Source organism: Dermacentor silvarum, chromosome 7 (genome assembly GCF_013339745.2).
Source record: "Dermacentor silvarum isolate Dsil-2018 chromosome 7, BIME_Dsil_1.4, whole genome shotgun sequence".
Taxonomy (NCBI): domain Eukaryota; kingdom Metazoa; phylum Arthropoda; class Arachnida; order Ixodida; family Ixodidae; genus Dermacentor; species Dermacentor silvarum.
Genome location: NC_051160.1, coordinates 35270501 through 35289016, shown reverse-complemented (window position 1 = coordinate 35289016; position 18516 = coordinate 35270501). Strand labels below are relative to the sequence as shown.

The 18516-nt window shown below is 45.1% G+C and overlaps 1 protein-coding gene and 1 long non-coding RNA gene across 2 annotated transcripts in view; one reads left to right on the top strand and one right to left on the bottom strand.

The window, feature by feature from the left end:
* Nucleotides 1-18472, bottom strand: part of LOC119457910 (homeobox protein Nkx-3.2) — a 42157-nt gene extending 23685 nt beyond the window's left edge. The window contains exons 1-2 of the mRNA XM_049671433.1: nucleotides 17663-18472; nucleotides 17328-17631 (exon numbers count right to left, since the gene is read on the bottom strand). Of these exons, the coding sequence (XP_049527390.1) occupies nucleotides 17328-17631; nucleotides 17663-18091 (733 nt within the window). The 5' untranslated portion in view covers nucleotides 18092-18472. The remainder of the gene's footprint in view (nucleotides 1-17327; nucleotides 17632-17662) is intronic.
* On the top strand, nucleotides 3611-6903 carry LOC125946678 (uncharacterized). The gene is made up of 3 exons (XR_007467768.1): nucleotides 3611-3966; nucleotides 4745-4851; nucleotides 6721-6903. It is a non-coding gene; the product is annotated as an uncharacterized LOC125946678 (long non-coding RNA).
* Nucleotides 18473-18516: the final 44 nt, after the last annotated feature.

Genomic DNA, 18516 nt, shown 5'->3' with positions numbered 1-18516 from the left:
GTTGTAGGATGCTTCGCTCGGCTTGGCTTGCTGGATCAAGGTTCCGAACACGACAAAATTGGACAAACCTCCACTTGGGCTACGGTGAGATGCCACATACTCCCCTTCACTTCCGAACGACCCCTCTTCCAATATCCTTCCCGTTGCGCACAAAAACAGACGAGCATGCAGAGCAACGAACAGACGGCCGCCGATGCAGACGAACGCAAGCACAAACGCCTGCTTGCAACAGCGCTACCAGAAGGCCCCAAAATGCAGACGAACACAAGCAGACGATCGTGCTAAACAGACGCAGGCACACACAAAATAAAGGCGAAGATGACAGAGAAACACACACAAACACAAACACCCGCACAGAGCTAGGCGGCGGGAAGCCTGTGTTCTTCGACACTGCGCTCGAAGCTATAGCTATAAAGCCCCCCCGCAAACGGTTCCTGATGACTGCCTTCTCTCTTTTTTTCGTCTGCGGGACCCGCGAGAGAATGAGATCCCCGGAGCTGATAAGAAGGCACAACGGGCGCATCCATCTTCAATTCGCGACCCTTCGCCACAGCGCTGGTCGTCAGCGTTGTCGCCGACGTCGCGTGCCGCTTAAGGCACATACGCTCAGACACACACACACACGCACATAACGCGATTGTGCGGCGCGTTCGTGCGAGCGGGCCGCGAAAACCATCATCGCCGAACGAACGCCCCGGGAGCAACGTCGGTGGTGTCGCTGCTGCTGCTACTGCTTCTTCCTAACGTTGGGCGCCATCTTTTGTTCTTTTTTTTTTTACCCCTTAGTTCTTCCCGTATGGTGTCCTTTTCACTTAGATACACACCGCTATTGTATAAACGCTGCGATATCTCACTACTCCGTAGAAGAGAAAGAAGAATAAAAAAGGACGCTGGGTTTCCGTATGGTTTTTAAAGACGTGGTTCGGGAGCTGGGGGACTCGTTGCATCCCCTTTCTTGTCTGCCTTTTGTGCTGAATCACTCCTCGGTGTCGTGAACAAGATCCTCGTGATTTGTGGTGTGGAGGCATAGTGGGCAACTCTGACGGTGCCTTGGTTGTACGCTTCTTTAGTACGTACTTTTATTATTTTCTCGCAGCTCGACGAGATGTGGCTGTGAGACGAACTGCGATTGAAAAGCGTGTGGATTTTCGAACGGGATGTCCTGCAATTGATAAATGATGATCGGACAATCGTTCTTTCCCGCACAGAAGAAATGAACCGCAGTGCCATCGGTGCGTTGGCGTTCGATTGCTGGGATGGATTTCTTCCCGAACAAATGCCAATCTTTCCCTGCCTGGTCCCAAGTCGCGCTTATCTTATCAATGGCGGTCGCAATGTAATGGCCCCGTCCATTTTGTTTCCTTTTCTTGTGTGTGTCAGTAAATGGAACCGGTCGTCCTATATGTAGTCCTGTTGGCGGCATCGCGACCTTGAGGTCGGCGCCATTTTTCATTGCCTTTCTTGTAAACGGGATAGCCGATATTACTGCGAATGTTTGTTTGCGGCTAGCTACGACTATACCTTAAACTTTCTTTAATGTCTGGAGCTTCCGACAAATTTGGTTATTAGAAAGTTTAGCTCAGAGAGCAGTGCAATTTGTCAAGACAGATTCCACAGTTTTCCTTTGTAGTCAATGACCAACTTTCAAATTTATTCCACGTATATTACTCGAAAACTACAAATAATTGCGCTTCAGTCATGATGTTCATTTTTAAGAATATTTTCACGTAGAAATTTTCATTGCCTATAAGTGATAAGTGGTCTGTGGGTACACATGTTGCTTCTTTAACGTGAAGATGTGGCGGCTGTGTTGTCCTTATATTATACGCACGCTTTTCCGCGCTGGGGCACCAGTATGTTCATGACGCCAGAAACATTCCGGTTATGCATTTTTTACTGTCAAGTAAGCCAAGGAAACAGAAGCATTTTGTCCCAAAGTTTACTATATATACATATGTTCTTGACGTGTTCGCCCTTATGAAAATGAACCATGAGTTTCTGATTAGGACGTCATGCATTTCTAATGTGCCATCAGACAGGCATCAGAAATGCATCGTCTAATGTTGTTTAGCATCACAAGTACATCAGAAACTCAAATGGCAATGCATATTAGGATTTCTGATGAGAGGAGTACACAGATTTTTTTTGTCATTGCTAATGTCAAAGCACATGACATAAAAATGTGTATGAAACCAACTCATATTTTTTTTTCGTTTTTCTTATTTTTTTTTATACAGCGAAGCTGTCCATGGTTACGATCTAGCAAAAAAAAAAAAATTGTCCGAAATGTTGAAAAAAAAAATCAAGTGGGCCGATCCTGGAGGTAGTGAAAAAAGGGTCCAAGCGCAAGGGCACATGCGCATGCCATGTGTCCGATCCTGGCGATAGTGCAGAAAGGGTCCAATCTCAATGGCGCATACCCCTGTGGGCTCGGGGACCTGTAACGCGCCCTTGAATTACCCTTGTCACAAGTGGGACCCAGAGAGACAAAAACAATGCGCCGGAGCGATGAACATTCTTGCCCAAACGCTAGTCTATGACAATGCGTGTCGAAACGTCAGTGATAAAACGCAATAGTCTACCAACTGTGTCTACCAACTGTGTAATAGTCTACCAACTGTGTAATAGTAACTGTGTCTCATTCTCTCGTGACATAGCCATTTCCCTAACGACGTCATCAGTTGCCCCTTGGACTCGGTATGGGTAAGACCCGTGTCGCTCACTCCGAAGAGGTAGAGGAGCGCCGGCGCACTCAACAGCGCGAATGGATGCGAAAGCAACGAGAAGCCGATACACGCAGCGGCCCAAGGTGCTGAGGCCGATGGTGCAAGGTGGTGCGAATCTAGTCGCCTAAACTCGCTTTCACTCGCACATACAGAATACGGCGCGCGGCGTTGCAACGAAGTTATGTGTTGTCTTTCCAACCATTTAACATAACAACCAAATTAAAACACTTTTGAATATAATTAAGCAAAACCAACAGCTTCGCTGGTCTTCGATCTTCACATAGTGGAAGGGCTCTGACTTTTTTAATTTTTTTTTTTGGTTGGGGGGGGGGGGGGCTAATAATACAGATTATTAGTCTATCATATCGAGCACAATTTACAGGCAAATCGCAGTGTTACATAGTCTGCCACAAATGTTGATTTAAAACCAATTCTGGGGTTTATGCGAAAACTACGATCGAGGTACACTGCAGAGATCGTTTCGACAATTTCTTAGCCTACAGCTGATGTTAACGACAGCAGGAAGTTATCTAAAACGAAGTGACGGCGCAGGCAGTCAAAATCATTCAACTCACGCCCCAGCGACAGCTTTCAAAGGATAACATAATACTCTAATCTCTAAGGCCATGCTTTTGCTATCTGCACAGGGCGGAAGCAATTAAAAATTAAAAGACGTCATAGAGTTTCTTTCTATGATAAAATATAGCGTAAAATATACACTGTTCGGTGGTTTGTTTTGCCTCGCAACATATATATGTAGCTGGGCGTAACACGGCACAAAACATGAATTTATTAGTTAAAAGTTTTTGCATCACGGAGGCCCAACAACCTCACCAGTATGCAGGTGGCGCTGTTGTTTTTTCTCAGTCTTCAAGATGGCGGTCGTCTGTGCGAGCTGTACTGCTAGTGTGCTGCGACGATGTCTTTGCTTCATCGTGTGTTTTTGTGTTTGCTGTAATGAAACGGGACGTAGTTAGCGTGCACAAAAGTGCCAGAAGATGCCTTGTGTCTCGCTGCAAACTCGCCGTATGCGTGGCGCGCCAGGCAAATGTGGACCAACGATTTTCACGCCGTGGCCTTTGTCTGGTTGTCGTGGAATGTTGGGTGTACTGTACGTCGAAAAGAAATAATCGGTATTGCTGGCGTGCCTCAGCTCGTCCACTACGCAGCAACATCTATGATGGGAGTAATGTCGTCGACGCAGCGCCGGCAACTTGGAGAGCGTCGTACCATTGAAAAGGTAAGCAGTCGTACTTGCTAAGTACACGTGTGTTGTGCGTGCTCCTCGTGTGTGCATAGCGTGCCTTGCGAACGTAGGAAATAGAACTTCCGCGACAACAGTGAAACCTGTGCGTGTGCATGTTGCGTGCTGTTTGTCAGAATTTATTTACGCAAATTTATTGCTTTGATGCGAAATTGAATATCCTGATAAGCGTTTTCTTCCGATGAGAAAGATTACGTTCGGAAATAATCGTGTTCACCTGTGCGCGCGCTTCCGCTTTTCTGCTGAAGTTGCATAATAACGACTCATCTGTCTCTTCACTGATTCTTACTGCAATTACGTTTCTTTCGCTTATAAACTCTTCGACGTTGTAAATAATCTCTGCTTACGAGGTTTTCGGTGTACGAGCAGTTTGAGGAGAAAACGAAAATGTAAGCAGTCACAGCTTGCTACTAGTACAGCTTTCTTTTCAAAACAATGGGTGTTGCCATAACTTTGACGTAGCTAAACAGGGTTGGGGAAAGTTGTTTAAACTAAGTCATGAAAGCAAACTCTAGTATGTAAACAAACATTTCTTGTATGCGCTGCTGCGTGCGTGTTCAAAGTTTTACTTTCATGAAGGGGTCCCTATTATCATGAAATTATTTAGTGACTCGACCTTGTGCTCCATTGCCACCCTGCACTAGTGCACACAAGTTTTCCGGACTGTTTTTATGTGCACCTTACATGTGTTCACAATATGACAGTTTTATTGTGCCAATCAATGCTATAAGTTAACACAGAACTCATTTTGCAGTGGTGAGACCGTGACCCTACAGCAGTGTCCACATAATGGCAGGGAAATGCAGGGATCCCGCAGCCATGGCTACAGCAGCACGACGTGTAATCTGGATGTCATGTCAGGTATGTATGAAGTGTACGTGTACCAGAAAGTACGATCTCAGTATGATTTGTGTATAAGCTTATCGACATATTACTCAACTCGGCTTACTAAATAGGCTAAATATTTATGCAGCTTTATTCAAATTGCTGCTTATTTGTGTTGATAACATTATGCACACATTATTGTGTTCTATATAAAACTAAACCTAACATGTCCTGATGTTTAGCATTTTTTTTTTCTCGCTTCAATCACTTGGCTGCAAGTTCAATTTTATTTTTGCTTTGCACACAGTATATTACACTTCTTATTTTGGTTTTATTGTTTTGAAACTGTTCCTTATGCTGTAGCTTTTATTTCTGTAGTTTTTCTCTGTTTATGCTACACGCATGTGCAGTTTTTGTGCATGTTAGAATTCGAACTGTAGTGTGCCAAATATGTCACAGGTCTAAGTGTGCAGCGTGCTTACCTTTGCTTACCATTGCTACTTTAATTGCTATTTACAATAATTTCCGTCTTGTTCTCAGACTAACTGCCACTGGCAAATACACATATGATGAGCTTAAATTTCTTGAAATGTGACGGTGTAGCCTTGTGACAGCTGAAGTGTGGCAGCAATGTCGAAGCTAACTTGCGCCAACTATTACTACAGTATGCCAATGGATACCCATCCCTGTATTTGTGCATTTTCTGAGAAGCAGCTGTGTCCACTAGGTGAAATTTGTAGTGTCCTTTTGAGTTTACCGGTCAGTTCATGTAACTTTTCAGGACAAAATTTACACTGTGAGAGAAGGGAGACCAATGGGGCTGGCTCACACGTCTTTTTATTTATGCAGTATGCCTCACTGATTTCACGTGTCAATTTTCCACTGTAGGTGAAAAATAGTTGACGATCGTAATCTGGCCAGAAGTCCTATTGCTGCAATGCATGGCCAAGACGGATGAGCATACTGGTCTTTTGAGTCAAATATGGTTGATATCTTAAGTACATATTTAGGCATTGGCCAGTCTGCACTATGTCCATTTGACCATATGGGAAAGGAGTACAATACACTGCCTCGGACACACACTGGACAAATTTAGTGGTATCTTTAACCAAGCAAGCCTCGCTTGCCTGCTCGCCTTTCACAATTCACTTTCGGACTGTCGTGCATATCCTCTCTACATTATTTCTTTCTGGTTATATATGTGCATAGCAGTCCACAAGCGAATTGAGAAAGACACCCAGGCAAGAGAGACTTGCTTAGTTAAAGATACCACCAAACTTGTCTTGTATCCATCAGGGTTTGTGTGGTCTATTCCTTTGATCATGGGCATATTTGGTCAGATTTACATGGGGCAGACTGGCCGGTGCCTCAACATGTGCCTGGGAGAGCAGCAACGTAGGTTTGACATAGTGGACTTAGGCCAACATAGGCATGGCATAGTGGACTTGAAATGCATGAGAACTATGCCGGTAGCTCATGCAAATATTCTATAACGGCTGGCACTTAAATGTTTTGGGGTTGCATTGGGTTGCCCCTACACCAGCACTGCTATGCTTGTTTCCACGCCAAGTGATCAGATAGATTTTCCAATTCCCGCTAGCAATCCACAGACACTGCTGCTCTTTGTCGAGTGGAAACCAATACAGCCAAAGTAGTTCACAACATGTACACCCCACAGCTGATCCATGTTGCACGTTTGTACAGCCAAGAAAAATTTGGGCATACTGTAGCTACTGCTACACCCAAAGGCTACACAGCGGTTCCTCAACGATTTTATGTGAACCGACATCGCATAAACTTTTCACACAACTAACATATCCAGATCGTTCCGCAGCAAGTGATACAGTGTGTGTTCGTGTGGTTCATTGCCAAGTTTTGTTAATTTTCTGTCCTTTCACCATGCAGGGTACACGTGCACTCCAAGACGACGACCCTCCACCTCAAAAACAGCCTCTCCTCAAAGACTAGCAAGGAGATTAAATGAAAGGAAAATACCACATCCGTACCCAGACAGATACTATGTGTTCCTTACATTTAACCTTCTCTCTTTAAGGAAGCGTGGTATATGCTCAATAAATGGTTTTATCAACTTTTTTTCGTTGAGAAATGTCTAATGTGCAGCATATGTACCAGCCCACGTACATGTTGGATGCTGAAAAAAGTGCTGCACCTTAGCTTGCTATATGTATATCAAGCACCAAAGACACATCAGAAAATGTTGCTTCACGTCGTGGCTAATTTTGTTTAGGAATTCTATGAATGCCAGCAATCTAATGTATAAACTCACTAGAGACTCGTTAGGAAGACATGACACGGTCACATGAAAACTGCTTTGGAGCACGCATTAGGAAGACATCTCATGCTCACAAGAAAAACACTCATCAAGTATGCATCAGAACGACGGTGGCCAATATGTTTTAGAATGACATTAGGAATACATCAGAATATTTCCGAAGAAACACATCAGAGACTCGTTTGGCTGTAATGTCAAAAGTCATCAGACCTTCATGTGAAACTCATCTCATATTTTCTTAAGGGCGAATATGAGGAACGGGCCCCGGGCCGTTCCCTGATTTCTTGTTGCATACTTCGCAGCAAAACTCAATTGTCAAAATTTCGAACTCTGCAAGAACTGGTGCCACAATAAGAGTTATATATATTTACGGGCTATTGTAATTTCTATTGTTCTAAAGGGCTTAACAGGAAGTCTTTCCGGAACTCTGCTTCTGTAAACATGAAAAGAATCTATATCTACACATGAAATGTTTTTTGTGGACTTCTTCACCCCTGTGTGATATGGGTGACCGCGATATAAGTACGGGACTGAGCTTTCGATACTGCTGCCCGTGGAGACGATCTATGTGTGCTTGTGAAATGTTTGTGTAGTCCCTGCTGATATTGATATTTTCTTCGTTCTTTTTTTTTTGCCTCAGCAATGAATTTGGAATGGCTGGCTCTAACGTATCTTACCTTGCCATTTTCTGCGTATAATTTTTTTTTAATGAGCGGTGTTTTGTGTGTTGAGCCAAATTGAAAATATACTTTATTAAAGCCAAGATTGCTTAGCCCCATCCTGGAATTTGCATGCACTTACCCGTCTAACCGCTATCGACTGCGCCGCCTGCAAACCGAGGTCAGAACGCCGTGCTCCCACACACTCACGGAAATCGTGCCACAGGATATACACTCTTATATAGTATAAACAAATTACATTTCCGCTGGCTGGTTTCGAATCCAATTCGCGCGCCACAGAAGCCTGACGTGTCTAACCTACAGGCCACGGACGCATGCTTAAACAGACGGAATCAAACACCCTCACGAATTTTACAGCGAAGCTATTAGCCTCTAATTGGTCGGTATTAATTTTTCGTAGCAGCGTGCTCGCCCAAAAATGTGAGCCGATCCCGGATTCATTGCAAAGAAGCCGGCAAGCGCACAGTGGTGCTGCTTCTCCAATAGGCACTACACGACGTCATCAGGTGGCATCATCACTTGTGGATTACGTCCATCACATGACATCACGTTTGACATGATGATGTCATGACACGATGTCATATAGGCGATATCGCCACGTGACGATTACGTTTTCACGCAACGGACTCCGTTTGATATGATGATGTCATAACGCCACCTTTGGTGTGACGGCGTACCTCACGCGACGTTTGACGTGATGACGTAATCACGTTAGGTCATGATGTGAAGCGTGACGTCATCACTTGGTCACATGGGTATTGTTATCGTTGGATGTTGTTATCGCTGGACAGACAATCTCGCAGGGCCTGGACGGGAAGTCAATTGTTTTTTTTTCTCGTGCAAACCAGCGCTTTGAGAGGCTGGGCGCGTGAGCCGCCCCGCATAGCAACAACTCGCTTATTAAATGTGAGCGCGCCCATCTCTATATAGTTGTCATTGAAGGTAAAAGTTACAGCTTGCATTACTTGCCAAATTTGCTGCGCGTGTTTCTGTAAAAGGTCGAGCACGTCGTGTCTTGTGATTCTACATCATGTTTCGATGCTGAATAAAACTTCCGCTTGCCCTTCAAGATACACCATGGTGGCTGAGGGACGCGTTCAGTCACTGAAATCTGCAGTGTGTCCTTGTCGTAAGGCGCCCTTTTCCCTTGCTGGCTCATGAAAGCTTCGCGCATCCTAATCCCCACAGTGATATGCATAATTTATCGCACAATGACCTTCAAACGACCTTGAAAGTAAAGAAGTCACGTCGTCAAAGATACGCGCTCGTGCCACAGCGCTCGCGCGTTCGTCGTCGCCTTCTTTCACGGCTGGCTCCGATGCCACTCATCATGCCAGCGTTCCTATATACTGCCCCTCCCTCTGCTAAGGCGCTGACGGCGGAGATTTTGGTGAGTTCTGTCGTGCGCTCCAATGGACGAACCTTCTACGGAGATGGTACATAAAGTCAAATGGTCACAGAGACAGACCTCGCCGGTGGCCGGTCTATATTATGAAGAATTGTGGCAACTGGGTGCCAAGCGTGCAATCAGGCTTTCGCATTCACATGTTACGAACGTGTAACACTTGCCTAATTTTTTGTCGGCATATGAGAGTGACACAACGCGGCAAAGTAAGTCCCTTATAGGGTAGGCGTAAGGATCAAGAACTTATTGAAACCAAAGGCGAATGCAAGGCGCCTGCCAATTGATGCCCTATCGCTGCGGACAATACAGCGGCTACGGCCAAAGTAGATCTTTTTCTTCAAATATTTCTCTTATTATTGCAACTGTCGAAACATGAAGAGTAGATTAAATACCGTTTGCTGTTTGCTCATTTGACTTCTAGTCTACGTTGACGTACGTAATGTGATGCGTCTGGGCAGATCTGCGACGATCTCGACACTCTCGAACGTCGCACGCAGCCCTCTGCGCGCAGTCGTCAAACTTGCAGCAGACGAACCGATTTACCGAATTCAGGCGAGTCAAAATAAGATAAGTGAAGGATTTTCGTATAAGTTGACGAATCAATCAATCTGTGATTAAACAACCACCAACGGCTGTGGCGTTGAGCTGCAGAGCTCCACGTCACCGCGGAGGCCGCATTTGAGTTACGGCCGCATTTCAATAGGGGGACAAAATGCCTGTGCACTTACCGCCGTATTAAGAAATTCATCTTAACTTGAAGCGCATGCTCGACTTGATCTAGATGACGCCTGTCGTGAACACGCCCAATGAAATGCAATGAGCGTCTTGGGCATGCAAGTTCAGGCCAGGCGTCATTTAAATCAATTTATTCATATGGGCTTCAAGCCAAGTTGCATTTATGAATGCGGCGGTTAGATTTAGGTGCAAATTAAAGAACGCCCCAAGCGGTCAAAGTTATTCCGTAGACCCCCGCTACGGCGCGCCTCGTAATCCGGTCGTGATTTTTGGCACGTGAAAATTAAGAATTTAATTTTGGGATGCTTATAGATCGGACAGCACAGGCCTGAAAAATTGGCAGATTCACTCGAAGGCGAAGAAGCATTGAAAGCGATAGCAATGTTTATCATTGCGCTGAAGGCTTCTCAGAAAGATGTAATGAGAAGCGACGACAATGGTATTAAAAGCGCTATACCTCCATGGTTTGTACGAAGTGACACAGGAGAAAAAGCGTTTGGGCGCTTTTCAGTGGCCACAGATAGGACTCAGATAATCTTGCGAGCCTAGTTGGTTCACTGTTATGGACTGCTACTTAGTGCGCGAGGCAGGAAACAGACAACGCAAAGAGAAGGAACATGAAGAAAGTCTGTGCCAACGTAGGAATTACAAGAAGCTCCGCCAACAAAAACTCAGTACACCTGCCCATAACCTCTGAAAGCTAGCAGAGCCACATGAAGTCCGCTCGCAGCTTAATACCCTTGCTCTGCTAATGTAAATGCTGGGCTAATTTGAAAATAAAAGCTCGTTGTTTCAAGCTAAAGTGTTATCTTTGGCTGGGTCGTGTCAGGATCACCAGTGAAATTTGCCGCATATAGACATTCATGTTTCATCCTGATACCAGTGACACAAACACAGATCGGTAAAGGTATCACTGTTATCAACACGCGACACTACTTGGCGTATGAGAAATTACTGCACAGCTTTTTTGATTCCGTGTAATTTGTGTAGAATTGTGAGTGGACACCTGCTGGCTTGGCTCTCTATCAAAAGTGAATGATAGATGCACTGCGTTTTTGTGGGTAGAGCTTGTTTGCAATTATTAGGTTGTTGCTCACTATGGATGCGCTCACGCTTTCTCCATACTCCTTCTCTTCGAGCGGTCTGTTTCCCGTTTCGCGCAATTAGTATCGGTCCCTAATAATCATTATATAGATTTAGCCTGACGTTCACTGTATACGTTCCTCTCTCAACAATGTGTTCACCTATATAGGTGTGATATGCACAGAGCCGTTCAGTAGGAACGCTAATGTGTGCGCGCACTAGCGCTTATCTCAGCGGCCTCATGCCAACGCCTCGACTTCTATATCGTCAACGTCAAGTTCGTTCTCAAGGGGTTATTTCACATGAGTATCAGTCAGTAATTTAAGTCAGTAAGTAAAACAGCATTTCACTTTTCCCGGTCCGCTCTATTCGGGTTCGACCGTATAGTCCCAAGCTGCTAATGTCCGAATCGGATGCTGCTACTGAAATTCATGACGTCCAGAGACTTAATGTCCGAAGTCCGATAGGGCCTCAACAGTTCACTCCCTTGCGCACTCTCCACACCATCCCCTCTCCCCCCTCCCCAATTCTTCCATCATTCCAGCCTACTGTCATGAAGCGATTGTCATGTTCGATGTTCTCTACAAGATGTGCAACTTAAACGCCGCGTAGTGGTTCGGTGGCACATTATGCGACTGAGCATGAGGTCTGAGGTTCGACTCCCGTTCTAGGCTGTCGCATCTCCACGTGGACAAAACGCAAAAAAAAAGTGTGTGCTTAAGCTACGCTCACTTTAAGGAACCCGAAGTGTGCAAAATTATTCCAGAGCCTCCCACTTTATACGGCCTCCCTCATAGTTGGGCCCAAGTCTTGCTTTGCGACGTCAAACCCAACGAATCAATCGATATATCAACCAATAATTTTGTAACTTTAAATGCACTTTGTTTATCACTTCATGTTTAGCACTTCTGTAATGTATTCATTTGGTGTACTTATTTATGTATTGTATTTCACATGAATAAAGATGAAGAAATAAATGCGATATCTTAATTTACCGTAAGTTGTTCAGCGTTGCGCAGTATACATCAAAGGGCACTGGGAAAGGTGGAGTTATTTAAGACGACTAACCTCCCAACTAATTTCATTTCTTACCACAGCTATATTTCGGTTTGCTAATGTTTAGTACAGTTGCTGAGCGCGTTGACCACGAAAAGAAAGATCAAAAGGGCATTCTACTTCCAAACACAACAAGTGAGTCCTGAAATTTGCCCCCTTCGTCGAGGCAAATCAATCTGGGCCGCGATTGCCACCGGTGGCCTTGACCTGGCCACCTACACCCTGCTTCAATGCAAGGCGGAATCCATCGCCAGACAAGTTCGAATAGGACTCATATATATATATATATATATATATATATATATATATATTTACGTGCTCACGTTAGTGTAGACGGGAATTCAGGGCGCAGGCTCCTTTCCCAAGCGCTTCACCCCAGAAGAAAGCCGAACGCCAGGCCGGGTCACGCTTGTACCCATTTGAACCAGTGGGTGCCCGGCGACGGTGGGAATCGAACCCATAGCCTCCCGCAGCCGAGGTGGGCGCTCTACCACAAGGCCACGGCTATATATATATATATATATATATATATATATTAATGTGGCTCTCGTAATGCCAACCCACACATCATAACCGGATTGGTAAGCAAATTTCTATTGGAGTGTTCGTCGAATATGGACAGTTTAAATGCTCAAATGACCAGCCTGACCATACGCTACACGAATAAGGGCAAAATGAATTTCCGCGAGCCCATAAAAATAGAAGCCTTTTTCTATAGACAGACGAGAGCAAAATTACTGCGTCCGCCGTTTCATTGTGCCCGGTAAATGTGCCCCAGTATCCTACCAGTCGATGCTTTTACGACATGTCTGCATATAAGCTTATCGCCAACAGGCGACAAAAGTATACAGAAAGTAACAATATAAACAAACTGCTGGACAGCCACGGGTGATGCACTTTGTCCTATACTGATGTTGTGTGCATGTACATGTTTGCTCTTTGCGTTGCGACTAAACATTGCAACACTAACCACTACTGCATGACGCGCACATGCTTAGACATCTACTCATCGTTTCTACAGGTATATACTGCAGCAGTTCATTAGCCCTACATGTATATACCCAAACACGGGTCCCACATCAAGGGAACTTAGAACAGCTTGTTCACCACCTTTATTTCTGGCCATGTACAATGCATATATTTCGAAAAAGAAACAGCCTACTTTTTAATTGAGTTACAATTTTATTCGTGTAGTAATTGTCTATCTGTAATTGGTTTACTTAACTATCCGCAACTGAAAGCGTGTTACAGCACATCAAAAACACATTATATGTAATCGCGAAATCGTAAATTAGGTATTGGAAACTTAATGCATAGTCCATATTGTCGCGTTACTATATAGACTGTGTGTCAAGTTTCCAATGCCTATATATATATTACGATTTCGAGATATCATGCTGAGCGTAGCATATATGATATAGGTTGAACATTACAGGGTTAAGGAAGCAACCAAATAAAGAATACAACCGTGCGGAGAGAGAGGGTGAAAGCAAGGAGAAACAAAAATTTGATGCAACTGAAGCTGACAGCAACGTCGAGTCCGTATATATATAATATATCTTCACGAGCAAACGTTTATCTATCGGTCCCGCTAAATGAAGTTTTGGCGTCATCAGCAACATTATTAGCCTTTTTTTTTCGTTTGCTCTCGTGTTTCACAGATATCGAGTGAACGCATCTATATGCAGTCGTCAGTGCTTGCAGACAAAAGCCAGTGCGCTACACTCAAAACTATCAGTCTCGTTAGCGCGATTGTCGGTGTTGTCTGCTCTTTGGTTTTGCATCGCCCTTTGCCATATTTAGTTCGAAACCTGACCGTTTGTTGTTGCGCTTAAGAGACAACTAGTATAAGCACAGCTGAGTCGTGCAATGCCGTATCACTCACAGGCGAGTTATCTATTCAAAACTATAGTACAGCCATGCAGTCAGATTATATTCACGTGTTATTTAATTTTGCATACTCGTTAAACCTTCGGTTGGTTATCTAGACATTCATTGCCCATCGGATAACCTTTATTTTAACGGAAAACAACTAGATTACTAAAGCACACACAGACAAGACAGGGCCTGACCCAAGCATGTGTGTGTTCTTTTTGTGTATTGTCGGCTTTTGTGCAGTAATCTATAGTTATTTCCCGCCAGACAACAAGTAACGCAGCGGCATATTTTTTTTTTTTTTAGATCATTTTCCTCTGGCTCATAGGCAATGACTGTGAGTGACATTCGCGTTAGTTTCTTGCTCAGCGCAGTTTTTTTTTTTCTGTCGTTAACTGGTGAGTTCAGCTACTCCTTATATGTTAATCTATCCCCAGTAATCGCATAAAGAAAGCCTGTCATCGAGTCTAAATAAATGTGGGCGCATGGTAAATCAACAACGATTAGCAGCACAAGAACAGTTGATGCTTTGTAGAGTATTCCTTCGAAACACCGTTTTGGTTCATTTGGCGAGAAATGGCACATTATTAATCGTGAAAATGAAGGTAGAGCTTTCTTACTATATTTCGTTCTCGCGAAGCAAGAAAACCTCCCAATGACAGCGAGAACATCAGCCACAAGCTTCTCCACATTCACATGCCAAAAGATTTTAACTATTGAATGCATAAAATAAAACCGCAGGCTCCCAGAAGTGAGGCGACCATTCCATTTCCTCACACAAGAATTGGTCACAGCAATATGGCTACGATATCTTCATGTCTTCTTTTTGTTCTTTTTCAGTAACACGTCTGTAAATATTTATATATATATATATATATATATATATATATATACTTATCGTCCCATGGTGTTTGGTACTTGTAGGCCTTATATATCTCTGCACATTTTGTTTAGAACATTTGCATTTTGCATAATACGCACTCTGTATTACTGTGACGTGCGCACGTCTCGTAGACGTAGTCGTAGATGTCACTAGACGTTTATTGTTGTATGAGATTGCGCTCAGTCAACTAAGCTGCATAATTAGGGCGATGTCTCATCAGTAACTTAATGGCCCTGGAGGAAAGTTTTTGCGCAGTAACGGATATTATAGCCGTGGAAATGTGGCTAACGTTCAACATCGCATTACATGCATACATCACTTGAAAGGTCACTCCGTGAGCCAAGAAAATCGGTAAGTTCTTTATGAATGCACGCGCGTTGTTTATCACGTGGGTTCAGCTTGCATTTTCTATATAATTCCTCACGCGCTTAAAGCCAAATCGCTTCTTGACTAACTTGGCATGGATATCTTGAAGTAGAGGTCCGGCCTTCGATCCGCTGTAGATGTTTGAGGAAAGGGAAATTAGGGATAGGAAATAATCGCGGTAAAGTATTGCAGCTATAGAATGAATTTGTCTTGAAGATTGGTTACTGCTGCTGCGCGTGATTACGCTCTGCCGCTGCAGTTAACAACACCTCTGCGTTGCGCTCTACAAAAGAGTTTCTGGTTTTTATAAGGTATATATGCAGGAACTAATATAGCTTGAGCCTGTGTGGTGCGTGGGGATCCTCTGACTCCGCGGGACAGAGTATAGGCGTACATTATGTACATTTCTGCAACTTCTTGTTATTTTCTCGGTATATATGTGGTATCATATCAACACTGTTGTATCATATCAACAGATGGAATATCATGCAAGAACCATGCAGTCGGGCTAAAATCATCTTATCGTTAATCTCAGCACTTCACTCTCCACCTCCACTCTCCCTATTACAAGAAATGCCTTAATGCCTCCTCCCCAACCCCTGCCTCATCGGAAAGTCTGAGCGCAAAACATTCGCAATATCGGGCAGGTAACTGTGAATTTTCTTAAAGAAACTGTCACTTTCCTTCTGCACAAGCTGTTGAACCTAAATAAGGCGATTTATTTCAATTTTAGACTTGGACAATAGCGTTGTAGAGTACGCGTGATAATTTACGCTTCCCTTTGAGACGTTTGCAAGTTGTTTGTCGGGGATAGCAGCCTTCGCCCTTATCTTTCGACGTTACGAGCATTTCAAGGGTCTTTTCGTTTGTCTTCACCGATAAACTGATGAGCACTGACTAAACCGAAAACTAACAAGCTAGTGATAAGGATATCATATATACTCTCGTGAAAAGCAATTATCCATGACATCTCTCGTGCAGCTGCAAAAGAAATTTAAAAAAATGCTAAGGGAAAGCGGCAAAAAAAAAAGAAGGAAACACACAATCACCCATCTATCCCGATTCGGCGTCAGTGCTTTGCGCCAATTTTAAGGCACGTACCGAATGGCAAACGTTATACCACAGCGCGTTTGCAAAACCTGAAGCTAACAATACAGCGATATGTACCTACTGATATTATTTTAGGTTGCTGTTCTTGCAATTTCATATATACGCAGGTTTTCTTCAAAGCCCGGAAAAACGAACCGCTATAACGATGTATACCATCATGTAGTTTTCGAACAGACTTCATTACTTTTACCCGAATACAAATCGTGACGTAATAGGTATTGAAATGTCTGCCTAATTGAGGCAGTGCGCTACAAAGAATATTATGAGTTATGACTCATTATTACGTACTACCTTTGAAAAAACAAACGTTTTGAACTAATTACTTGCGATATATTGTACATATACTCGACCTTAAGAAAACAAAAGAACAACAGCTGCTTCCGCGAGAGTAGCAAATTCGCAAATAGAGCTAGAAAGGAATTGTTTGAACAACCAAGAACACATCGGACTTTACACATGGCCTTGGATTAGAGGCGTCAACGCTTTAATCCATTTTGTTTTTATCATGGCACTATGCATGCTTGGTCACAATACACGCAAGAAGACTCGAAGGTCCTGCTTGCACAGCTAAGTGGTTATAATGCAACAGCAATAACGGTACCCTCTCCTTCAGTGATAAGGTAGCAACATTTACATAAATTTGACCCTTCTCCCAAGATCATCCGTGAAATATTAACCACCTTCTGCTCTAGTGGTTCTTTCTACACTGCCTCAGTCATAACTATGTCACAGTGGTTATTACGCAGGACTGCTATAGTGTATAGCCCTCCTGCAATACAACAGCACAAACACTGCAGTTAGTACGTGATTAAACATCCTGTAAAGTACGTCATCAAACATCACAGTTAAATCACCTATCCTGCGTCAGAAATGTTACACGCTGGGCCAACTATACGCTTTTGATTATACTGCCTCAAAAATTGACCCTACGGAAGGGAGTTTTCCGTCGGCTTCTCGAATGAAGGCCGGTGACTGTTCTGTAAAATTCTATCGCGTTAAAGGATAATAAGGTGAATCGACACTCACCAAGGGCACCGTACGAGAGCATGTCCGGCGTCGGGTGGAACCACCGGTACGCCGTGTCCGAGCACACTCCGCCATAGTGCAGCGAGTACGGAGACGCTCCCAGGTCCTGGCCCAGGCCGCCCGCGGCCGGGTTGCCACCGTGGACATGTCCGGACGTGGTCCAGCCACCAGCGGGCCCGCCGCACAGGTCAGGACGCCGAAACACCACCGCCGACCGGACCACCTCCAACCGACGTACCTCCACCTCCTCCGCCACCTCCTCCAGGTAAGACCGGGGACTGTCCGTTGGCTCCGAGGAACGAGTGCGGGCTGGAACAGCCAGATTTGACCTCGGGTAAGTCCAGAATGTCGCGCACCGAGAAACTGAGCTTGGCCGGCCGCCCCTGGCCGTTCCTGGACGACTTGGCAGCCGCGGCTGCCGCAGCAGCCACGGCTGCGGCCGCAGCGGCCGCTGCATTGGCTTCGGCCGCGGCTGTGGCTTGGGCCACGGCCCGCCGAAGCACCGACACGTACGCAATGTTCTGCAAGGAGATGGGCAACGCGGCGACCCGCGGTCCTGCGGACGGAGCCAGACCCGAGCCTGTGCCGCCACCAGCACCACCACAACTACCACCGACCGCAGCACTGCCGTTGTTGTTGTTGTTACCACCAGCACCACCAGCGGTGCCACTGTGGTTTCGTTCTTTGAGAAGCGGAATGGCTAGTTCCCTCAGCGTTTGCATGTGGGCCTCATCGCGGGACGCGCTGTGCCGGTGCAGCTGCATGACTTTGACGACGAAGCGAGACGCAAGCGTCGGCGACCCAGCAGGGTCGGTCTACGAGAAGCACGGAGTAAGAGACCTGGGACGGGGACACGTTGTTGTCTTCTACTGCGACTTGTTTCGGAGGCATTGCCGCACGTACGTCGCGTTTCCCGGTGATCGATGCGCGAGAGACGTCCTTCCGTCCTTAGTGCGATAGACCGCTCACTCAGACCTCACCGGCCACCTCGGGATCTTGACTCCCGGCGCGAAACGACACGGCTGGCCGGGGAGAGAGGAAAACAGACCGGGCAAGTGCGCTGCATTCCTGGGGTCTCTGCGATACCTTTCTGAGAAGCATCAGCCAAGCTTTGGTGGGGAACGCATCACGAGTGCACTCAGACGTTTACGCAGAAACAAGCCTACACTTCTCGTTGACTCTGCAGCTT